Genomic DNA, 23668 nt, shown 5'->3' on the forward strand with positions numbered 1-23668 from the left:
ATCAAACATTGAAATATCACAGAAATACCTGCATTGAATGTGCTTTTTTGTATTTATTTGTGCTGTTGCTAACTATTTGCACGAGTACTTTCCTTTAGTTGGTGCCTTATTTTAATAGAAGGTAAGCAATTGCCATTTGTGTTGCGCAGGTGTAATATACCATGATGTGTTGTGGATAAACCAACACTTTTTTTGTTTTTTCATTTTATTTCCCTCTTTGTTAAATACATTTTTGGCTGGACATCTCCAGTCTGGGCAACAATTGCCCAGCCATAGGTGACTGCTGTGTAAAGCAAAAATATACTTGTGTGAATGATTGAATTTCTGCCATGGAAGCCATATTAACCAGCATTCCGTACCTATTACCACTCTGTGTGCGTGTGTGTGTTTAAGATTATGGAGTGTTTATCAACGCATGTGATAGTCATTATAAATCTAGCTCAATCCAGCACCTGCTGCTTCAACCCTCTAAGTTAACACCTTATACCTGTGCCTATGAATTAGTAATTTTCATTCTTTGTGCATTTTGACTGGGTGAATGCCTCAAAGAGTGTGTGTGTGTGTGTGTGTCTGTGTCTGTGTCTGTGTGTGTTTGGAGGGAAGAACATAACCAGTATTTCTATACAACCATACATGCTGTATCCTTTAACTTTGACGTTTGTTTCCAAGCAGGCATTACCGCATGTGTACATGTTATGGTGTAAACCAAGAATATCTACCAAATGTACTCTGTAAAAATATTTAGATGCTGGTATTGAGAAACAACTTGTTTCAGCAGCTATGTATGTTTATAATTGGAAACGTGGTACTAAAATTATTTAAACATGTCTTGGGTGGCAACATCCGTACTACAACCCTTTAGAATCTGCCCTATAAGCTTGGATCTCAACTGTCATTTTCATGTATGTTCTGTCCATAGATGGAGAATACTATTCTATGTGTATCTCTGTCAACTGTAGAATGTAAGCAGCACTGTGCCCATAGATGATGTGTGTGTGTGTGTGTGTGTGTGAGAGAGAGAGCCTACTAGCATGACACTACTCACTACCAGTGCTTGAGTGTGGAAATTGAGTGTGGAAATTGGTTGAAGTGTAAACCTTTTCAAAACATAAAGCTAAATGACATTATTGTTACTGGTAGTTGTTTAGGCCACAAGTTCAACAACATATTATCACTTTGATGTGTGTAATTATTTCGGGCATTTTCCAATGCTGGATTCACACTTCCAAACTCAAACTTTCAAGCAACAAGCAATACATTACACCACTCTGACCACAAACTGGAAAATGATATATATACTTGACCCACACACACACACCATTTACAAAAAAAAAAAAACATTAAAATGTATCCACTTCTACTTGAAAATGTTCACTTAAAACGCTTTGTTATTTTCCAGAGAATGCATGCTTGTTTGTGCCATGATGTGGATGTTAAGTTAACCCTAGTTTCCTTCCTGGAGGTGTCTTAATTTGCTGAAAATGTAAACTGTCAATTAAGTTAATTCTGCTAAACAAGCAGTGACCGTGATAAATTGTACGAACTGACATTTGTTCTCCGAGTCTGTGAATAAACAAATGGCACTTGTGTTCAATACATTTTACATTTATTAATGCATGTTCCAATTTTATTAATTGTTCATTTCACATTCCACCAACAATGTAACAGTCATCACACCAAAATTATGGTGGCTGGCTCAAACTCCCACTTTCAAAAACCTGTTAACAGTACTTCTAACAGTCCCTTTCAGAAATAAGAGATGCTGTAGGCCTATTTTCAGTTTTATAGCTTATTGTCTTATTTTGTTTACAAGTTACACGAGTCTGGGTACTTACTGTTTAGCCTACATCTTACACACTTCAGGCTGTTGCAGATAGCTCAGGGAAGAGACTGTATGACACTAGGTGGTACAGCCTGAGACATGCACAATAACAAAAAATTGCTTTCTGCATTTTTGTTTTGCTTTTCCCTCCATTGTACCGAACTCGTACCGAACCGAGGTATGTACCGAACCGTGACTTCTGTGTATCGTTACACCCCTAGTCTCCAGTGATTGTTGTAGTAGCTTGAACAGTTTGTTTGCCATAGGGAGACTTCCACTGGGTTTGTGAGGTTAGGATGACTACAGCTGAAATTTCACACCGGCATTCCTGAACAAACTTAATTACACTGGGGTTTCTTGTAAGAGGAACTCCGTTGCTTGGTAACTGAAGCGATACCCATTTGAGCCTTGATGCCTTAAAATGAAGGAAGCCTTGAAATTCCATGTCACAGACATCTGCAAGGCTTATCTGTGATGAGGTACCGTGTTTTTAATTCTATGTCAAAAGTGACTATTGTCCAAGTGTGAGCCCTTCCTCTGCAAGTTTTCTCCCTTAAACACATTCTTTGTAGTTGAATACAGAAAGCGTCATCCAAGTACACAAAACACCTTGGTTCAGCAATAGACACTATTTTTGGGGAATGACACCTGTTCATAAAAGAATGCTCATACCAAAACTTGCAGAAGTATACAAACATTTACCTAACCGTTCAATCTTAGTGCTCATTTAATTTACTGTTAACATTTTCTAAGAACACCATTTATGAACACATGCCCTGAGGTCAAACCTCTTTAATCAGCTGACTGACCCATGACAGCAACACGTTGCACCCTGAGTGCGTCAGAGACGGTGAGTGGAGGCAGGGATGGCAACCCTTGTGCCAAACAGCATTGGCAGTTTAGGCTCGGCCCGCCTGATGTTCTTGGTCTTGTAACCAAAGTAGAGTTTACCACCATTATTCCTCGCAGGTGATCTGGCCAGGTCCTCCTGTCTAGGGTACCTCGCCAGGCGGTACGTGACTCGAGGCATTGCATCGTTCATGGTGGGGAAGGACTGATCAGACCTTTTGGTGATGGGAATGCTGAAAGCCGTCAGCAGGCTGTGACTATTCTCACACGTCCAGTACTTGGAGGCATCGGAGCTGTGTAAACCATCCTCAGCAGACCTGGAGTCCAGGTGAGCTGCTGTTCTCATTTCCCTACAGCCGTCGACACCTCTGCTGCCCCCAGCAGTGGCAGTCGCTGAGGCACCTCTCCACCAAATTTCAGCCGTGTCCTGTATGTCGGCTCCAAAGCTGACCTCACCACTTTCTAGGTGATTTGGGCAACTCGCGTTTCCATCCAAGGAAGTTTTGAGAGGAGGCAGTACAGCATTGCAGTTGACCAGAGTGGCATTTCCAGCATGCTGGTCTTTCAGCATAAGACACTGATCCTCCTGATGGTGGGAGAGGCCTACACAAGAAGCAGCTGTGCGGTTGATGAGCAAGCCACTTATGCCTGAGAACTTTTTTGCCGAGACAGCTTGTTTTGGCAGGAGATCTAGTGTATTTTTATAGGCAGAGCTGACGGAGCACGTGCTGCTTGGGCGTGCCTTTAATAATTCTATGTTGGGTGGGATTGTCTTTTTTGAGTTTTTTGGAGATGACCTGCTGCAAAGTTCAGGAGAATGTCTTGCAGTCTCTGATACATGGGGTTCCACTACCTTTGTGTCAACACAGAGAAGGCAGTGAGAGTCTGCATCCCAGGTCTTTGGTCTCTTGCTTCTCCTTTGCATTTGGAGAGAGGGGCCCCTACCCCACCCATGGACCTGTTAGATAATGACCAGAAAAAAATGGCTGGTTAAAGACCTGTTGTAACACCATATTAGGCTATCTTCATTAAAAGTTATGCTTCAAAATTCACAAAACAGAATCTTAGAATTAGTTTTGAATGGTACTCACAGCTTCTTCCCAGCCATTGTGATTTCTAAATCCATCAGTGTCCTGGTCGTTTGATAAATATTCTTCACTCACATCCAAAAGTGTGTTAACGAGGTCCCTGTCCGATAACTGATGTTCTTCCATATATGTGTCCATACTCATGCAGCCATTATTATCACCATACTCGCAGGCTGATTCAAATCCTCTGAAAGACTCCATTCCGATGGTCTTTCAGAGGAGTGTGGCTGAAAGGGTAACGGTGACGTTATAGGAAGTCTACACAAGTTGTAGGCTTGTCAGCATCAGCAACATTACCTAACCATCATTTTAGCAACTGAATAACGTTATTCATGGGTTTCACCAGCTCCCTTTACACAGGTGTATTAATCAAACACCGTGCAGTCTGCATTCATAATCTAGGTGCTTGATTTTATACACCTGTGGAAAGGGACCTGATGAAACCCATGAATATGTTAATAAGCATGACTTGGATGAAGAAAGTGAACAAGCTTTGAGGTATATAGCCTAACCGATGTAACCTTTGCAACTTGCTAAAAATGGACATCAAGGCAATGTCTGGTAAGTTAACGTTATGCTTTAGGCTACATTTAATCACAGACTTTAGACCACTGGCTCAGCAAATAAGCTATGGACGTTTAGCTTTGACAGTTTTTTCGCTTAACGTTAGTTGACAAAGCTGCAAATTACACTGTAAATAACGTTAATGCACAGACAGCTAAAATCCAGAGCGTTGCCTAGAAGCTAATCCTTATGTTCGCGAAGAAATGTGATAACATTGATAGCTGCTAGGCCTAGATAACATAGTGCCGAAGCCCCACACACAATAGTCTATAAGAACTTAATGAAAGATACTTACCAACTAACCTGCAGAGTTACACATATTGCACACACACGACCCCAAGTAGGGACTACCTGCAAGTGCTATCTATGTCCGTTTATTTGGCAAAGGCGACCGAGGACATCAAATATTTATCTCTTTTTAACTGTCCACACACAGGACGCTACAACAAACCTGAGGTCATAAAGTGTAGAACGTTGCTATGACAATCGAACTGAACGAGGATGTGACGTTTTGGAAAGGGGGGAGGGGGGCGGGTAGAAAGCAGAACAAAGAGTAACCGCGCACATATCCTCATCTTTGCAAGTATGTATCAGTTACTTGTAACATGCTGATACCAGCGTGATTGTTTGCATTGCATCTATTTCCTAGAGTTAATTGGAAGGGTAAGTTCTTTCATGTTTTTAAATAGTTTTGGTGTGTTGCCAAGATAAAGTGTGTAGCCTAATATATTATAGAATTGGCAAGAATAGTTAAGCCTAAATGTTAGGCTATTAAGCTTATTATTTTGTGATTACTATGTCTATTTCTTCCTCATACGTACTCAATTTTGGTGTGCAGTGTGCAATTTGACAGCAGCTCACTTGCAATAACTAATAGGCTATAACATTGATATAAAACGCTATTTAATTGAAAATGACAGTTTCTTATAGTAATAGTTTTAAATGGTGTTGTAAAGCTACGTAACATTAGAAATTCAGTAATTTTGCCAAGTAGACATCAAGTCGGCACATCGTGTTCCCTTTCAGCACGACTGTACCATCATCGCTTTGCTCTCTGAAAATCATGTGAAAATCATGTCACGCTTTACGCAGCTTTCACATCACCACGACAGTTATCATAATTACACTCTTATGTCATTTAATTCTTACGAATATCTTCATTTTCAGAACCTTGTCGGCACTGAAAGTAAAAGGGGGTGTGCCTCTCCAAGACTATTTCTCTATGCGCCGGCTGCTCTCTCAGCTGCATGAAAAAGATTGGCTAAGAAATCCGCAGTGTCACTAACAACGACCACAGCTTCAGACACGTGCTCAAGTCACCGGACACCTGACGTGCCTTCAGCATCCCCAAAAACTCCGAGCAGCACCCCACGTAGACCACTCTGCAGCCTTCTATGGAAGCTGAAGCATTGCACTCTGTCGTGGTCATGCTGCCTCCAAAGAACTGCATCCCGAGAAACTACAGTTGTATTGCTGGGCTTTTCGGGAGCTTGGCAGCTGTGAATCAAGTGAAAGAAGAGGGAGATGAGGACCTAAATGGAAACTGCGAGCCATTGGAATTCCAGGTGGTGGAAGAAAGACCCAGGGGTAGAGAAAGCTTTCTCAAACCGCCACAGAGTCCAACACTGCGCCGCAGGTGCAAGTCTTTGCCGACCCCAACCGAGAGAGCCAAGCTTGAGATTTGTCGGACCAGAAGCCCATCATGTCAGAAGAAGGTTCGCTTTGCAGACTCTTTGGGCTTGGAGCTTACTTCGGTCAGGCACTTTGACGACACTGATGTGCCGGAGGTTCCAGAACGCATCTTGGCCAAATTCAGGTGTCAGACTCCCCTTTTTCTCAAAAGATTTGACAAGTTTCCTTCTGTGCCTACCCAAACTGTTTTGATGGAAATGGAGTTCACAAATCCAGGCACTCTCCCCGACTTTATAGAGAAAGTGAAAGAGTTAAAAGTGTTGTTGGAATGTGTTCGGAGTGACGATTTCAGCCTCTCTGGGTTTATAAGGGTCCTAAACATTGCATTCGAAAAGAGCGTTGCTGTAAGGTATACTCTCAACAACTGGATGACATGTATGGATAGTCTGGCATCCTATGTTCCACAATCGAATGATGGAGTTACTGACAGGTTCTCATTTAAAATGGTTGTCCCTACCTTTTTGGAGAGCGGCGGTACGTTGCAATTTGCAATAAAGTACACGGTCGGTGGAGAGGAATACTGGGACAACAATTATGGGAATAACTACAAGGTGAAACGCCACAAGTTTAAAATTTCGCCGCCACGGGAATGGGAGGATGGCTGGATTCATTTTATTTAAACGTGCATAGCGATCGCCGTCACACTGTGCGTTTTTATGCGTAAATTCCTGCTGCAGCCTATCAGACCTTGAGAAAAGGCAAATGCTACCCAAACGCCGGTTCTGCTTAGGGCTTTTGTTAGCTTTATGGGACTTGTTCTCATCACTTCTTTGGCAATCAAATTTGTCCTTACACTGGGTGTTACATTCAATATGACATGTCTTCAGATTGCATTGTAACAGTTAATGTAGACGCGTTTCATTTCAAGTCGGTTTTTTATTGACTTTTATGTAACATGTGCACGTGCAGAAGGAAACGCATAGCATATGCGTAGTTCACGTATCACAAGCCAGTGTCTTTCTTAGATACTGAACGAAGTCATCTGCCCCCTTCTGCACAAGATCCTAATATTACTTTACGGTTTATGTCTACGTGGTTACACAATGTCTAGTCATGGCAGTATTGTCGCCAACAGTTGAATGCTGTAATCGTAAATGCATCATTCAGTGTCGTGGGAATGGGATTTTAGCTACAAATCGGTTCAATACGATCTCACCATAGTGTCCAATATTACAAAAAATGCATGTCATACTTATATTTCGCTTACTTCTATCTATGCCTTAGCCCATCGTATCGAAGGGTAGACCTATCTGACATTGGTACACAGTGTACTAACTGGCAGATTCAGACAGCCTGTCTGGTGCATGTGATACTCGAACAATAGCTTATCCTATAGGGTGAAAAAACGTAGCATCCACCCAGCCTACCTCATGCCAAGTTGAATGAAATCCCAGAATCAGGTAAATTAGGTTACACACAATAATAAAATAAAAAAAAGTATTAACAGTGGCTGGAGCAATAGAACACCCCACCCACTCTTAAGCTAGCACAGATCAGTCAGCATTGTCAAACTGATGTCACTGATTTCACTTGTAAAATTAAACTCGTAGCATAGCATATATGCTTGTCAGACACAATACTGTTCTTCAACACTGTTGTAAATCTCTCCTGGACAAAGTATATACGATGTAAGCTTTGGTCTCTTAGTAAACAGGTTGCAGGCTACAGGGAATGTGGTGGAGGGATACTCCTTTGAACAATGCTTCAGACTACTGCCTTACAAATTCAGTAGGATTCATGTTTTTTCCTTGACACAAGGATTCAGCTGTACAAGTCTGTGTAGGCTATGCAGTGGTACATTCACAGTGACAGGACAGAAATGGACTTAGTAGAAATTGTATTTCTCTTGACTTGTGTTGCAGGCATTGTTTTGTTGATGGACTTGTTTACCTCAGATCTCAAAAGGCATATTTATTGTGAATCTCACAATACAATACAGTGTCAGTAAATCCAGGTTGAATATGTTTATTCAGGTTCAGGGTAACACCTTTTATTTTCTAGTAAATCTAGCCCTACAATGATACAAGAAAGCTTTTGTCATGGGCAGTTTTTTTTATAATCCTCCAGAAGTATTTTTGTGGATTTTGTTTAATCTGTTTCCAAAACATCTGAAATATCCTTTCATCAAGGATTCTGCCTTCCACAAAAGCAGTCTGTCAGAATTTGTAAATAACTACAGCAGTGTGCCATAAAGTCTTCAGCAAGCCAAATATTGTATAGGCTCTATGTTACAATCACTGTTCATTTATTCCACTTCTCCAGCAATCAGAAAATGTGCAATGAATTTACTGAAGTGTTGGTATTTAATTTGGTCTTTAATCTGTTTTTCCATGAGTGAAAATTATGTTCATTTTTTGGTCATCACAAGGCCTGTTAAAAGTCAGGTCACATGGTTAATCTCTGTTAACTTTAGTCAGTGAAGTGTTGGGATATCTTCCATTGCATGTTATGCTCTCTTTAGTTTCAGTCATTTTAAAATGTGCTTGTTTTGGTCCTCTGTCCATCCTCTGTCCATCATGGTAATATAGAGGGGATTGACTTGAGTTGAATGACTTGTGTTGAATGACATGTTGAATGTCATAGGAGATTTGTTTTCGTCAAGTTATGAGTTGGTGTGGAGCTATCACTGAAAATGTTTGCCTTCATACTATTTATGTTACTGTGTAAAACTGGCACAATATTTATTTAATTGGAGCTGACTAGGCCTGCCAGACAGTAAAGAAACTTGAACATTATCTTACAAAGACTGATGGATTTTATAGTGAAACCTAACATGCCCTGACACTTATGTGAGAGGGAGGCTATAAACTGCTGTTGTGACAGTTTTACTATAAATAAGTGCATCAGTGTACCTGCAGTCCGAAAATGTGAAAATAGTTGGTTCAGTCAGTCATGAACATCGACCAAAGCAATAGTAATATATGCTTTGAGTAGGCCATTTTATCATCAAATTATACAATGTTAGAACATTTATTTTTTTTACTTTCACATAGATGGTTAGTGTTGAAAAAAGAGTGAGTAATTAATGTATATCTTAGCAATATGGAGAAAGTAGTTAGGCCCAAAAAGTAAGCACACACAGAGGCAGATGCAGAGTGTAACATTATTTGATTTAATTGTTCTAGTTTACATGCACTGTAAGAAGGGTGTTGACCGATTGTAAGAATGACTGTATTCCCACATTACTGTGAATTTATTATTATTATTGTTGTTATTATTATTTTTATCCTGCTCAAATTTATGTACGCTTACAATCATTGTGATCAATTTCTAAATGAAGCAGAAGCACTGTTTGAGATGTCGGAGGTAAATGAATGGCACCACAAAGTTAATTTTGTTGTGGCTGGCAATTAGGTGTTGAGGAGGCTGAATCCAGGGGTCTGGTTAATGTGAATGAAAATGTGTATCAATGTGCTTGATGATAAAGTGCTGACACTGTTGACAATGTCATGAGGGCCAAAAGTCTTTGGCTTGGTTTGCACACTGTGGACTGGAATTGATGGACAATAGTCTAGCTTCCAGAAGCACCTTTCACTTTCCCTGATGAGATGATATGACATGTAGGCAGGAATGATTGTAATTAGGTTTTTCAGATCAGTTCTATGTTGATTAAGCATCTTGTTCAGTTTAAAAAAAAGTTTCTGAAATGTAGCAACATCTAAGAGAAACTTGTTCAACCAAGTTGTACTGCTATTTTCATGCACTTTTGCATATATATATTTATTTTGTTTACTGTACTGTATTTTCTTGTGCACATGGTTAGGCATTTTGCACTTTGTGTCTCAGAAATAATTTTGGAAATTTGGCTGGGTTTTGTTTTTGTATCTATGCAACATGTACGTCTTCAGTTAAGCTGTAAGCTTCAGTTCAGAAAATCTGTATTTAAATGTACATTTTCCACTCCATACCTGTTGCATGACCAGCTTCTAAAAAATACCCATTGTTACTTTTACAGTGGATTTGTAATTTATATTAGCCTATATTTTACTAATTCGTGGTATTAAAGGCTTTTCGTGATGGAACTTAATGCTTATGCCTCATTTTGTCACTCATCTTAAAGATTTGCCAGTGTGATTGTTATATAGTATAGAAACAATAACAGTGTTATACAATACATTAATACTAATAATAATAACCAATCAATTAATAATGTAGTTATTTATTTATTTATTAGACTTATGAAGTCATTACTGTCATATTATATGTGGCATAAGGATGGTGTATGAATTGATGGTCTTCACTTTTGTGGCTTACAAACCCCTAAAAACACTCAGTTCTATCAGATGAGGTGAAACATATCTAGTTTACACTCATACAAGTAACTCTTTCATAATGAACACTTGGTGTTCACCTTAATTTCCCCTTTTTGCCATTATAAATTAAATTACATATTATAATACATCCTTTAATCATAGACTAAATATTGCTGTTGTACCCTAAAAAGATCCTGTAGCGAGAACAGTGACTGCACCACTATCCTGTGTGTCCGCTCTGGCTGTCTCCTCTGCAGAAGCTCCAGGGTCTCGTAGCCTTTGGGACCTTCAGCAGTGGGTGGAACATCAGCCTGTTGGTGCTGCTGTGCTTGATATAAACATGTACCAGGGTGATGTTTTCAGGGTTATTTCTGTGCTGGATCCATATCAGATAACATCAGCCTCCATGGACCTCTGCATTTCTTTTTCCCAAGGCAGATTGGAGGGTGTTGGCTGTCTGTGACTACCAACACAAGCTATTAGAAAGGCTGCGTCAAAGGGCTCTGTTATTTTGTTACATAAGACATCAGTTAGAGGTCTGCTTATCACAAACATACTGTAGATGATCCTTATCCTGCTCCTTGTGGTGTTTATGAAAATACAATATGAAAGTTAAGCTTAGTTTCCCAAGGAATTATTAGGTTTTCCAGACATATTGGAATGTGCACAGTTAGTTAGTGTAGTTGACAAGATTATCACTGGAATAGACTAGTGTACCAGTCTGTTTATATGTCAGAGTACATCTGCTGTCTGTTTGTGCCCCATTATTTCCATCACTTTAAATGGAAAAAACTAGTTGTGGTATTAAAGCACAACGCTGATTTAATGCATTTATATTATTATTAGAATGATTTGACGGTCATATGCAAAATTAAGAGACCACAGCAAATTTGAATGACCGTCAACTAATTTTGACATTTGACATTTCAATGTTTTTGTTTAGGTCTGTGGGTAAAGTTTCCGCAATATTTGGCTTCTTTTATTGAACCAAGTTTAGTTTGAGTAACTTTAGTGGTATTGATACGTTTAGTTTACACACATTTCCAGCAGGGTTTGGTCTATAGTGGTCTAGAAAATCTGTCTCTGTCTTTAGAGCGATTATGTGAGGCACCTGAGCTCAGCCAGTGTAAAACAAGGCTCATGGCTCCCTGAACACAACACTACGGACCCAGGAAATATTGTTCCATGAAATTGAATCCAGCTTTGATAGCTTTGAACTCACTGGCTTTGAGTCACTGGTTTGAAACAAATTAGCTACCTCAGCAGCACCCATCAGTCAATTGAAATCTATGGTGCTCTCACTTGATGCATGAGAGTGGAAAATAAAATCAATGCGTGGGGAAAAACTCATGTTGTCCCATGAATAAACAGCAACATACATCTGTTAACAGTTGTAATTTTAAAGCAATGAATGACTGAAGTTATATATTTAGTATAACAGTGCAAGCATTTTAATTCAGTGGGCATAGACTTATTGGTTGCTATTTTGGTCATGTCATAGATGGGATATGAAGGTCAAGTTGTAAGAGCAGAGGGTGGGACTGAGGTCCCAGAGCTCATGAGATAAGTGAACACTCCAAGGTCTACATGAAGCAGCGAGGAGACGAGATCATGGAGACGAGAGGAGAAGTGAGGAGATGAGATCATGGAGATGAGGAGAAGCGAGGAGACGAGATCCTGGAGACGAGAGGAGAAGCGAGGAGACGAGATCATGGAGCCCTTCCTCCAGTGTTACCTTCTGTGACCGTCTGGCACCAGCGATTGATTATGAGATAATTAAAACTCACCTGCTAGAGGCGGAACAGCGCAGAACATGACCCAGATGCCTGCAAGGGAATCGATTGCATCAGTACAATTGCCTGGGATCAAAAAACACAATGTTCACTTTAATATTCTAACTCACTGTTACGCCCAGTAGGGGAAATAACATGGAGGAGGCACGGAGTAGTCTAGCAAGCCTGAACAGTTTATTTTGCGACCAACAAGATAGACAAAAAGACAATCGATAGCAGGTGTAGGCAGCGACTGAGCATATAGTCCTACAAGAGGCACACAACCCAAAGGCACAAAGGCAAACGCCTCGTGCTGCTGCTGCCCCCCCCCCCCAGAATGGGAACCAGCGGCCTTGAAAGGGGTCAGGTGACCTGTGCACCGGTGCACCATCCTCCTTAATCAGCCAATCACTATCAGTCAGCATACCGACCACCTGCGAACAGACACAAGACAATACAACGTAGCGCATGGCGGAAGCTACGCCCACTGGGGCGTCACACCCTCCCCCTTCTAAACAGGAAACAATCAGTTTCCTGAACATCAATATAATCATAATCAAAGAATATCCAAAAACACAGACATAAACACTGTAGACTAAAGACAAGGGCTAGAGACTCCCCAATCCACCCACCATCACCATCAGCTGAATAGTAATATGAGAACTGAGAAGGCATACTAACCTACAGACACAAACATACATCCAATCCCACACATCCACACAGACACTCACACACTCATTCTGCACACTCTGGGGCACACGAGAGAGCATCTGTCACTATGTTCTCTGGGCCTTTAATGTGCCGAACATCCAGATTATACGGCTGAAGAAAGAGGCACCACCTCATCAGCCATTGGTTGGGATTCTGGAAAGAATGCAGAAATGTCAAAGGATTATGGTCGCTATAAATAACAACAGGTGAACAACGCCCACTAACATAAACTTCAAAATGTTGAAGCGCCCAAATCAATGCGAGGGCCTCCTTTTCAATAACCAAATAGTTTCTCTGATAAGACGCAAACTTCTGCAAAAAGAAGCAAACTGGATGTTCAACGCAATCATCGTCTTCCTGAATTAACACAGCTCCAGCACCGACCTTGCTGGCATCCACTTGAATTTTGAAAGGCCAGTCCAAACAAACAATGCCTTTGACTTGAGTAAATCCGTTAAGGGGGCGACCACCGACGAAAAGTTTCTACAAAAACAGCGATAAAAACCAACCATCCCTAGGTAACCCTTAGCTCACGTTTAGTTTCTGGAACTGGGAAGTTATCGATTGCCCTCACTTTAGCTCATATCGGACGCACTTGCCCCTGTCCTACCACCTTGCCCAGGTAGGTCACGGTCTCACACTTTGCTAGGTTGACCGTGAGCCGTGCCTGAGCAAGGTGGTCAAAAAGCAAGCGCAGCCGCTTCAAATGAGACGACCAGTCGTTGCTCACAAGAACCACGTCGTCAAGGTACACTGTCACCCCCTCTAAACCAGCCACAACACGGTTCATTAATCGTTGAAAACAAGCCGGCGCGTTGCGGAGGCCAAAGCTCATAGCACGGTAAGAAAACTACCCATTATGCGTAATGAACGCTGACAGTTCGCGTGCCTTCTCCGTTAACAATACCTGCCAACACCCCTTCAGTGGTCTAGTTTTGTGACGAATTTCGCAGACCCTACCTGGTCTACGCAATCCTCTATTTGGGGTAGAGGAAACAGGTCACGGTTACGGTGTTAAGTTTTCTGTAATCGGTACAGAAACGAAAAGTACCATCAGACTTCTTAACGAGGAGGCAGGGCGACGACCAGCTCGAGAAAGAAGGCTCAGCCAACCCATTATCTAACAAATACCGAACCTCCTTCTCCAAAACCTCCCTCTTCTCCAAGGGAACACGATAGAAACGTTGGCGGTTGGGTTCAGCATATAAAGAAAGCAGTTAAGAACTAATAAAGCAGTGATCGCTTTGTTGCATATAATGCAATGTCTCTAGCCTACAGTCATCAGAATGACTTCAAGCTTAAACAACAGGAAAATAAACTGTGTACCTAAAGTACACGTTTAAGTTTCTCAAACAGTATAATATAGCATTAAATAATAATAACAAAAGAAAATGTATCATGTGAGTGTGTGTGTAGTGTAATGTAGGCTAAGATGTGTTGTGATGTGATGTGATGTTTAAATTTGATGCACCGCTAGCCTGTAGCACCGTTAACTCTCGAATGTAAACAATTAGCCGTAGTAACAGTAGCTACGGTAAAACCCAGTCTAAGTGAATGGCGTTTGTTAGCATTCCTAGGTACTGATGGTTAATGGTAGAACAAAGCTCACCAATGCGGGATCAAGCGTCGTATATGGGCGAAGACAGGTCGCCGGGTTGCTCAGAAAGAGGTCAAAGTACTTAAAGAATTAAATAAAAGTGTGTCACAAGATGTACGCTTATGACAACAACTTGACAATATCTTGTTTACCATTGAATTAGCATTGGTGGCTAGCAATCTCAAGTATGATATCTCAAGAATGCCATGTCACACAAGATTCAAATTTGGTTACTCCAAAAGCACCTTTGCAGGTATCACAATTACCCTTCCAACCAGCTAGCAGCGAGCTCAACAGCCCCACCAACACCCTAACCAGCAGACTGCATCCCCTCGTGTAATTCCTCGGAATTGCATTTCTAGTTTACCATTGAATTAGCGTTGGTGGCTAGCAATCGCTAACTAGGGATTAGAATGTTTCTCTTACCCAAATAGATGCAAATAAAGTTTCTCATGTTGTTTAAAGTAGTTATTTACGTAAGATGTTAAGTTCATAGATGATCCTGGGCTGTTCGCTTCAAAGTTATTCAAAGTTAAATAATGGTGGTCGAGGTAAATGTAGTGGCTTTCACCACCTCGACTGTCTTCTGTATCGTTCAAGGAAGAAGTGGGCTCCGGTTCTAACATCTCGCAAGACTATCAGCTCACGCGATAGACTTATTTTCAAAAGAAAATATTAAGAAATACATTTCTAAAAAATGTTTAAAATATTAAAACTAATTCTAATATGGACGTTTGTGGTTTATCTAGTTGCAGATACATACAAGTGTTTTTTATAGTCCTTCTACCTGCTCTGATGTCATGCCTATTCACTACTGTTTAACAGGCTGACTAACCAGGGTTACACAGGGTACAAGTTTTTTAATTTTTTTAATTTTTCAAACGACCCTGCAAAACACAGTCATCCACCGTTTTCTGCCACCGTCGGATGAACAGCACTTGAGAACGGGGAGCTGTCCACCAGCACCACGGGTTGGACTGGCGAAACAATACGCTTGTTGCGGTCGCGATGGTAAAAAGGCTTGAGAAGATTCACGTGACACCTCCATGTTCTCCTGCCCCTATCGGGGGTCGAGAGCACATAGTTGTCATTTAAACCACAACGCAGGAGTTTATATGGCCCTGCGTATTTAGCCTGTAACGGCGAACCGACGACAGGGAGAAGCGCAAGCACCTGGTCCCCCACACTAAACACTCGATGTTCGGAGCGACGGTCAAACAGTTTTTTCATTTTTTTCTGCGACTCCCGCAACCGGTCACTAGCCAATCTCCACGCTGAAAAGAGTCTACGGCGAAACCCCGAGACATAATCAGACAAATTATCTGGCGGATCCAAATCAGCCCACTGATCATGAAGAGTAGATAGTAATCCACGCACTCGGTGCGCAAAGACTGTTTGCGGTTGTTCGGGCTAAAACCCGTGCTCTCGTGAGTAACCTCCCTGGCTGCCAGGATCAGCCAGGGAAGGCCCTCTTCCCAATCACAATTCAGCTCAACACAATATGCTTGGAGCAGGGACTTCAAAGTTGAATGAAAGCGCTCGAAAGCGCATTGGCTCTGAGCGTGATATGCGGTCGCCAGATTTTGTTTAATACCCAATTGTCGAAGCACTTCAGCAAACAGACTAGAAGTAAAATTACTGCCGCGATCAGACTGTACAATTCTCGGCAACCCGAAAATAGATATGAATTGGCTAAGAGCCTTAACAATTGACTTTGAATTAATCGAGCGCAAAGGGTAGGTGGCTGGGTAACGAGTGACCTGACACATAACTGTGAGCAGGTACTCGCAACCACTTTTTGCACGGGGCAAAGGACCAACGCAGTCAATTATAAGGTGCTGAAACGGTTGACACTTAAACGGTATTGGGCGCAGAGGTGCCGTTTTAGGACCAAATTGGGCTTGGCAATTGACACGTATTACACGTCTTCACAAAACTGGCCACATCACGCTTGATGCGCGGCCAGTAAAAGTATCTCAGAACCCGATCATATGTTTTTTTGACACCCGCGTGTCCGGCCAGTTTGTCGGCTCGAACTTCTCATCACCTTCTGCCGCACACAGAGATGTAGACGCAGGCCGGTCAGTAGGCGTCGCCGAAGCCGGGGTCGCAGGCACATTAACAGCCAGGACCGACGGTTTGGCAAAAAAGGCTTGCGGTTTACTTTTAGCCTTCAACACCGGAAAATCAGTCTTCCAGTGCCCTTGCCCCATACAATAATTACACGTCAAATCACGCAGAGGCGGCGAGTACTGAGTGGGACGTCGGTCATGAACTGAGCCTACAGATGGTAAAACGCTAGGACGCAGACGAAAATGTTCGCCCTTCAAAGTAGCCGGGCGATGCGCAATCTCCCACTCGTCAGCCAGCACAGCAGCCTGAGGAGCGGTCTAAACATCGCGCTCCATCATAAAAGTCGTAATATGTTCAGGGAGTGTCTGCTTAAACTGTTCAAGTAGGACCAAATCAATTAATTGCTCCATGGTGTTAATATTAGCTGATTTACGCCACCGACCAAATTGTAATGTTAAGTCCCGCACAAAATCCATATGAGACTGACCAGGTTTTCTCCGCATAGAACGAAAACGATGTTGACGCCTCCGGTACTAACTCAGTACAGCAGATTTTACCTTCTCATAAATCTGACTGTCGTCAGTGGACAAGGCGGAATACGCGCGCTGTGCTCGGCCAGTCAGAACACATTGAAGGAGCAAAGTTCTCTCAATGGCTGACCAAGCATGGGCATCGGCGACTCGTTCAAAAAGCTGGAAAAATGCATCAATCAGACTCATTAAACTCAGACTCATTAAACGGCGGGACTAAACGCAGATGTTTTGCCACATTCAATTCAGCAGGAGGGTGGTGCTGTCCTGGCATCATCCCCTCTCTAATGAAATTGAGGCGCTGCTGTTCAATGTCTAAGCGCACCTTTTCCAAATTTTGCCTACTAGACTCAGCCTCTTGAAATAAACTTAAACGCTCCAACTCAGTCTCACGTTCAAAAGCCAAAAGGGCCTTTTGCTCCTCGAAAGTCAAGCTAGACGGTGGTGGCTCAACAGACACTGCAGACGCTGGCAGTATCTGCTGTTCCACCAGACCAGCAACGACGGCACTTTTGGTCGACTCCTTCAATCTCCGCTGCATTAACGTTACCACGATATCATAACTCTCCGCAACCTAGCTCTAACAGGTGGTCTTTGTTCATTGTGTTAAGAAGAGCCATGGACGGAGCCTGCACAAAATCAGTAACAATTTGAGAAGCCATGACGTAGGCCAAACCAAATCAATCGACTATATCAAATTCAAAAATCAAACGAATAGGCGTAATTTCAAGGGAAAGTGAGTTCCAACGCCCTTCTAAACCCCCCAAAACCCACTGTACCCTAGTCTTCAAACAGCGTGAGGCCGGGGATTTTAAGCACTAGGACCCGCTGGTCGAAAGAGCAAGCAAGCCCGAAAGAGTTGTTGGTTAACAGACAACTCCGCAGGAATCGGAAGTGCCCCCGAGACGACTGCTACTAGGCCCCGTGCCGTCCAAAAATAACAAACAAACAACACAAACTGTGCACCCAAGGATGCACACTTTGCCTACCAATCGAGCGAGGAAGTGAATCAAATTGCACAGATTTAACAAAGTTTAAGAAAAAAGGCGTTAGGTTATATTAATCAGCACAAAAAACGGCTACTCAAGAAACCATCCAATTTAATCAAGCAAAAAGGATTGCAAATATTACGAACCAAGGGGTTATTCCATCAACCTCGCTAAAGGCCAAACCTGGCTTATTTCGAGAAGTCTCGCTAATTTTAGTGAGAATTACGTTCCATTAATGAGGTTAACATGAATCCCAGTTTGGTAACCATGGGAATTTATGCCACAGAACTAACCTGCTCCGTAGCAGCAGAGAATGTCTAATAAGGGGAGAACTGCCACTCTCGGAAAACTTCCGGTTTCTGAACTGGTTGCAGTTCCTTCTGTGGTTCCACATGAGGGGGCTCGTTCACGAGTGCAGAATGCATGGAGGTCTATGGAGCTGTACCCCTCAAAATCCACTTTTCTTGGGATATAATTTTTTTTCAAGTAATTTGAGTATTGCATTCGAAAGGGGAGGCAAAGAAAATACACTTGGTTGAGTATTATATTTTTTAAAGTCACTTAATTGTTCTAAAAAGCCTTTCAAATGTGTCAATGACGTCATTCATTAGCACAATGCTAGCGTGTCATGTGCAACAACGACCAGGGTGCGATTTGTGTAAAAACCAGAGGGGGGGGATGATTTTGAATAAGTTTGTAACTTTATTTAAAATTAAAAGACAATCGATAGCAGGTGTAGGCAGCGACTGAGCATATAGTCCTACAAGAGGCACACAACCCAGATCAAACAAAGGCAAACGCCTCGTGCTGCTGCCCCCCCCCCCCCCCTCAGAATGGGAACCAGCGGCCTTAAAAGGGGTCAGGTGACCTGTGCACCGGTGCACCATCCTCCTTAATCAGCCAATCACTATCAGTCAGCATACCGTCCACCTGCGAACAGACACAAGACAATACAACGTAGTGCATGGAGGAAGCCACGCCCACTGGGGCGTCACACTCACAAAGTATGTATCTGTTTTTCATTGTCTGGAAATCTTGGTATAGCATATTACAGTTTTTGCCAATTGCTTACACACTAAAAACAAATGCTTAGACCAAAGCCTTCAATGCCTAAACTTCTTGTAGCATACCTTAAACACACTGGCACATTGTTTGCAATTCTGCAACACACTTATTGCGAAACACTACTCACGGTTTCTTACATTAGACATTTGTTCAAAAACAAAATTTCCTGTTATCATTAGGAAAACACTTCCATTCAAAATGGTAATTGGTAATACCCACCAGGGGCGGAGTGGGGCACTAAAATCCACCGGGAAAATTCTTTGGTATAGATGTGAGTTGTCTATCTCCAAGTGCTATGTCTTATTTGGCTGTGTGTAAAATTCTGACATAATGAGCCAAATTCTGCAAAAAGTGTGTAAGCAATAAGCAAAAACGGTATGTAGGCCTACTTCTTGTCATTTTTGATGTTTGCAGGCATTGATACTACCATTTACTACAGCCACTTTTGATTTTGATTGGCTTGACCTTTCTGAGGTCTGATGGAAATGTTAGTGAATTATGGGGTTCCAGACTCTCTCCTTGAAAGGAGATCTAGGTGGACATGGCCAAGCTAACTCACTGGTACATTCTCTGTAAATATTTAATGTTTACCTCTTTGTTTTCCTACAATGTTCTCTCACCTTCCATTTAGCTCAGTGTAATATAGTTGCCCTGTGAACACTTTATATATTTGTCAAAAATGCCTTTATCAATGTTATCTTCTGACCTCAAACCAATGACAGCATATTGCCTCCCACAGACTATTTTCATACAACCTATCATACCTATCATTATAATGCATTCCCATGTGTTGCTATCAACTATTGCTATTTCTTCCCCTTGAAAAAAAATACAAATAATGCAGGCAAACAAAAAGTATGGATGCCATCTTTGCTCTGAAGACCTCTGACCATCTTGGAACAAGTCATGTTTGGAGCAATGAAACTGTCTAAGTTTTGCAAGGTAGGCCTAAGTCTGTTTACAAATTAGCTTGACAAACAAATATGTAATGCCCTTTAACATAAGCTGTTTGCTGTAAAGTTCTGAACACTGTTGCTATTTAGAGGATCATTGCTGTATTTAGTGGAATTTAGTCATATCTGATTCATGTGGCAGATGGCAATTGGATACCATCTGGTGCTGTATAAAAAATGCCAGTAAAACATTTTAGTTTAGTTAACAACATAGTGTCACTATTATCTGACTGCTTAGTATTTAAAACATGACTTGTTTTTCTTCTATTTTGTTGTGAGTATGGAGAACGGTCAACCTCACTGTTACCGAAAGATTCGTAACTGAGGACATCCTGAAGCATTAACCATGGTAGCAAAACACTCAACTATGACTTGGTGAACTAACGTAATATGCTGAAGTTCATGGTGTGGTCATGTAAGGAAAAAACTGTTGTTCTTGTTAAACTGTTTCACGTGTTCAAGTCATCAAGGTAAAGCATGATGATAAAGGGCTGTATCATGCAGCACAGAAGAGGCTGGTTTGGCTTAGTTACGGGAGAGGGTGGAAAAGGGAGAAAGTTCAAGCAGAGCAGAAGGTAGTCGTGGTCCACCCACAGTGAGCGTGAGGGAGAGAGAGTGAGAATGTGGATTGTTGTAGATGACTTCTTACATACTGCTGACAGCAGTGTGGTGAAATTCTTCACACCAGCAACAGTAAATGGTGAGGTGTTGTTTGACCCCTTCTGAAAACATGCTCTCTGTCTCCAGACACCTCTGCACACTGCTGTCCAGCTTGTTCCTTTAATTTATCTCGCTGCCTCAGAGCCAGTGTGGTGACATTGGGCTGCCTCTCTGAGTGTCAGCTGCTGTGTGATATCTCTCTTCACCCCCACCCACCCAGACACAGACACCCCCCAGGCCAGACAGCCCCTCCCTGCCTCCCCCACTCTCTGGGTCTGTGGTGCCTCTCTCACAGAGATAAGAATGAGGTATGACGGCAGTCAGAACAAATCACCTTCCTCATTTCTCCCCCTCTCTCTCCCTCCTCCCTTTCTCTCTCTCTCTCTCTCACCCTCCCTCTCTCTTTTATTCCTTCCTTTGCCAGTACTTTGTCTTCCTCCCTTCTCTCTGTACGCTCACCTGAATTTATTTCCACAGATTAAGGCACAGTGTTTTACGAGCCTGCACAGAGGTAGCGGTGCTTCCTTTTAGTCCCCTGGTCAATAAGAAAAGGAGGAAACAAATGGATTCAGAGATTATGAGAGATACATACACATTTATTTATTTTTTGTTGTGTTTACTATAAGGGTTTCTCCTAAAACAAGTTTAAAAGGTTGTTTATCTCTCGTACAGAAACACAATCCTCAGCATCTTAGCTACTTACCATAAGCCAACCAAGTCCCAGTTGTGTAAGTCCACTTCAAATTCAGATGCACTGCACATTCATTTAGCCCCAATGGCCCCAAATGTTAGAACTTTCTGCAGTGAACAGTGAGTCTGCACTTTGTGCAAGCTTTGGGTAAAATGGGCAAACATGCTGATATTGGAAATCAATGCAACACACGTGTGCATCACTGTCTCTCTCTTTCCCTCCCTCCTTCTTGCTTGTGTGACGCCTAGGGGGGTCCTTCAAACCAGTTACAGTTTGTAACCAACAATCTGAGTTTAGATGTTACAAGCAGGTTATCCCAATAAAGGGAAATAAAATGGAGAAAGGGACTGGAGTATTATAAAAGTAACAAAACAGTTTATTTTATTATTCACGTGGATGCATACATTAGAACAGACACTAGGCCTCTGGGCAGTAAACTCACAGGGACAACAATGTGCAAAATTAAGGTGTTTGGATAAGTAACACTCAAAGATTCAGCAAGTTTCAATCAGCAAACACCGAATATATATATAATAATATACGTCACAGGTCACACACACAGCAATTAATTTACTAATTCGTACACAGCAATCCAGTGATCACACAACAAGATTGTTACACCACCCCCGAATATTGCACTAACCCAATGGCCTAGAATACATACAACATACAACAGACAAACATGAAACATACAGCAACACATACAAGAGACTGATGGGCAGCACGGTGGGCCTCCCTCCCACACACACGCTCACTCTCTCTCTCTCTCTCTCTCTCTCTCTCACACACACACACACACACACACACAACTGAATACTAAAACAGGGCACAGGAAAAACAGTGGCCAAGGTGGCGTACGACGGTCCTCCTGCAAAGAAAACATGGCTATGATATCATACAAGTAATTATATATGTCAAATCAAAGCTATGCCTAATTTGCAGCCTATGCATCAATGGGCTTAAGCCGCAAAGGTCCTCAATTAGGTATAAGCAGTAGGAACAGGTCAAGATGCTAAAGTAGCCTACATTACCAACCTGTATGAACGCAGGCCGCGGCGTCTAGCCAGGAGCTTGTTTAGTTATAATTCCCTAACTCATACATACCCAGGCCAAACTATAATACAGACGTGGCGAGTCAACACTGCTACATACATATGAACAAGCTTTCTGTGACAGATGTACACATGTGAGGGAGAAAGGAAGCCAGTGAACTTACACTCTCAGCACAACAAAGCACTCAGCAAGTTAGCGGTCACACTCTAGACCGGTGACTAATATAAACAGAACGCAAATTAATGTGAATTCATTACAGCCAGTGCCAAAGGATAAAAGGCTGAACGTTGCTCATGTGTAAAAGCAGAGAACTTACATTTTCATTGAAACACGCGGACACAATTTGTAGCCGGCGAGGGCTTGTGGAGACAAGGAGCTGAACGTAACCACGGCACTAACCGCACAAACACCAGGCCAAGCTACAAAACAATGCAATAGTCCTGAGTCAGACCAGGTCCATGGCAACCATGGCTAAGATACATGTAATGCTAAAATACATTTAAGGATAAGAACTCACATTAACTTGTATGACCAACCGATACTCTAAGGAACCAAGAGTCTGGGTGGCGAGACACTAATGAGGCACCGGCAGTTTGCTGGATTTAAAGGTGTAGCGCCAAGCGGCCACCACCTGATTCAATCAAGACGTCCAATCAAGGCGCAAGTCCCACTGCCTACGTCCTACCCGCTACACTTGCACACGCTCAAACATCCACACAGCCATACACATACATACAGGCATGCACACACACACACATACACACACACACACACACACACATTATTCCTCTCTCTCTCTCTTCCCCATATGGTCATTTCCTCCCAACATCAGCACCATGGCTGCCTCTGCCTCTGGGTGGGCCTCCTTGGGAGGCAGGACAAAAAACACTCCAATTAGACTGGCTGTGGCCACAGAGGCACAGACACCTTTAATCACCAGCCCTGACAGGCTAGAGGCACTCTCCTGCGCCAAGGTCATAAATAATGAACATGCTGATGCTTATTTTGGCTATCTCCTTATCCCTCTCTCTCACAGTAACTCGCACAGAGTTTGTGTTGCATGTGGTGGAAACATTATCACCACTAGGTCAGACCGTGTCCGCTCATGTCCTGTTCGATCAATAATGTTTAGAGGAGAGTCCAATGATCCCTCAATGGCAGTTATGTGTCTTTCATCACTCTCTCTCTATCTCTCTCACGTGTATAATTCTGTCAACTGTGAACATTTAGTCTGAACACTGATTAGCTGATAGATTGTTTTGATGTCTGTCCTAAGCCGTATGGTTCTCACAGTGTGTGTCTGTCT

General features: G+C 42.2%; 2 protein-coding genes and 1 long non-coding RNA gene across 5 annotated transcripts; 1 reads left to right on the forward strand and 2 right to left on the reverse strand.

Moving 5' to 3' along the window:
• Positions 1 to 2599: 2599 nt before the first annotated feature.
• On the reverse strand, positions 2600 to 4775 carry si:ch73-103b9.2 (uncharacterized protein LOC100150067 homolog). Its single transcript, XM_048263253.1, has 3 exons — positions 4619 to 4775; positions 3763 to 3986; positions 2600 to 3629 (listed from the first exon to the last, which is right to left on the reverse strand). The coding sequence occupies exons 2-3, from the start codon at positions 3958 to 3960 to the stop codon at positions 2664 to 2666; spliced, it is 1164 nt and encodes a 387-aa protein (XP_048119210.1). The 5' UTR covers positions 3961 to 3986; positions 4619 to 4775; the 3' UTR covers positions 2600 to 2663.
• A 73-nt stretch (positions 4776 to 4848) lies between these two features.
• Positions 4849 to 10037, forward strand: LOC125307333 (protein phosphatase 1 regulatory subunit 3D). Its single transcript, XM_048263255.1, has 2 exons — positions 4849 to 4986; positions 5491 to 10037. The coding sequence occupies exon 2, from the start codon at positions 5718 to 5720 to the stop codon at positions 6633 to 6635; it is 918 nt and encodes a 305-aa protein (XP_048119212.1). The 5' UTR covers positions 4849 to 4986; positions 5491 to 5717; the 3' UTR covers positions 6636 to 10037.
• A 1659-nt stretch (positions 10038 to 11696) lies between these two features.
• On the reverse strand, positions 11697 to 14959 carry LOC125307334. Of its 3 annotated transcripts, XR_007195686.1 has the most exons (4): positions 14775 to 14959; positions 14361 to 14429; positions 12772 to 12904; positions 11697 to 12094 (listed from the first exon to the last, which is right to left on the reverse strand). It is a non-coding gene; the product is annotated as an uncharacterized LOC125307334 (long non-coding RNA). The 3 variants fall into 3 exon arrangements; XR_007195685.1 differs by lacking the exon at positions 12772 to 12904; XR_007195687.1 differs by lacking the exons at positions 12772 to 12904; positions 14361 to 14429.
• Between the last annotated feature and the right edge of the window lie 8709 nt (positions 14960 to 23668).

Source organism: Alosa alosa, chromosome 14 (genome assembly GCF_017589495.1).
Source record: "Alosa alosa isolate M-15738 ecotype Scorff River chromosome 14, AALO_Geno_1.1, whole genome shotgun sequence".
NCBI lineage: Eukaryota > Metazoa > Chordata > Actinopteri > Clupeiformes > Clupeidae > Alosa > Alosa alosa.

Excerpts from the sequence above, each read along its gene's own strand:
- si:ch73-103b9.2 (XM_048263253.1), bottom strand. The coding sequence starts at position 3,960 with ATGGAGTCTTTCAGAGGATTTGAATCAGCCTGCGAGTATGGTGATAAT. Across the intron at positions 3,630-3,762 it reads ACAATGGCTGGGAAGAAGCT|GTCCATGGGTGGGGTAGGGG; the intron begins GTGAGTACCATT and ends ATTATCTAACAG.
- LOC125307333 (XM_048263255.1), top strand. The coding sequence starts at position 5,718 with ATGGAAGCTGAAGCATTGCACTCTGTCGTGGTCATGCTGCCTCCAAAG.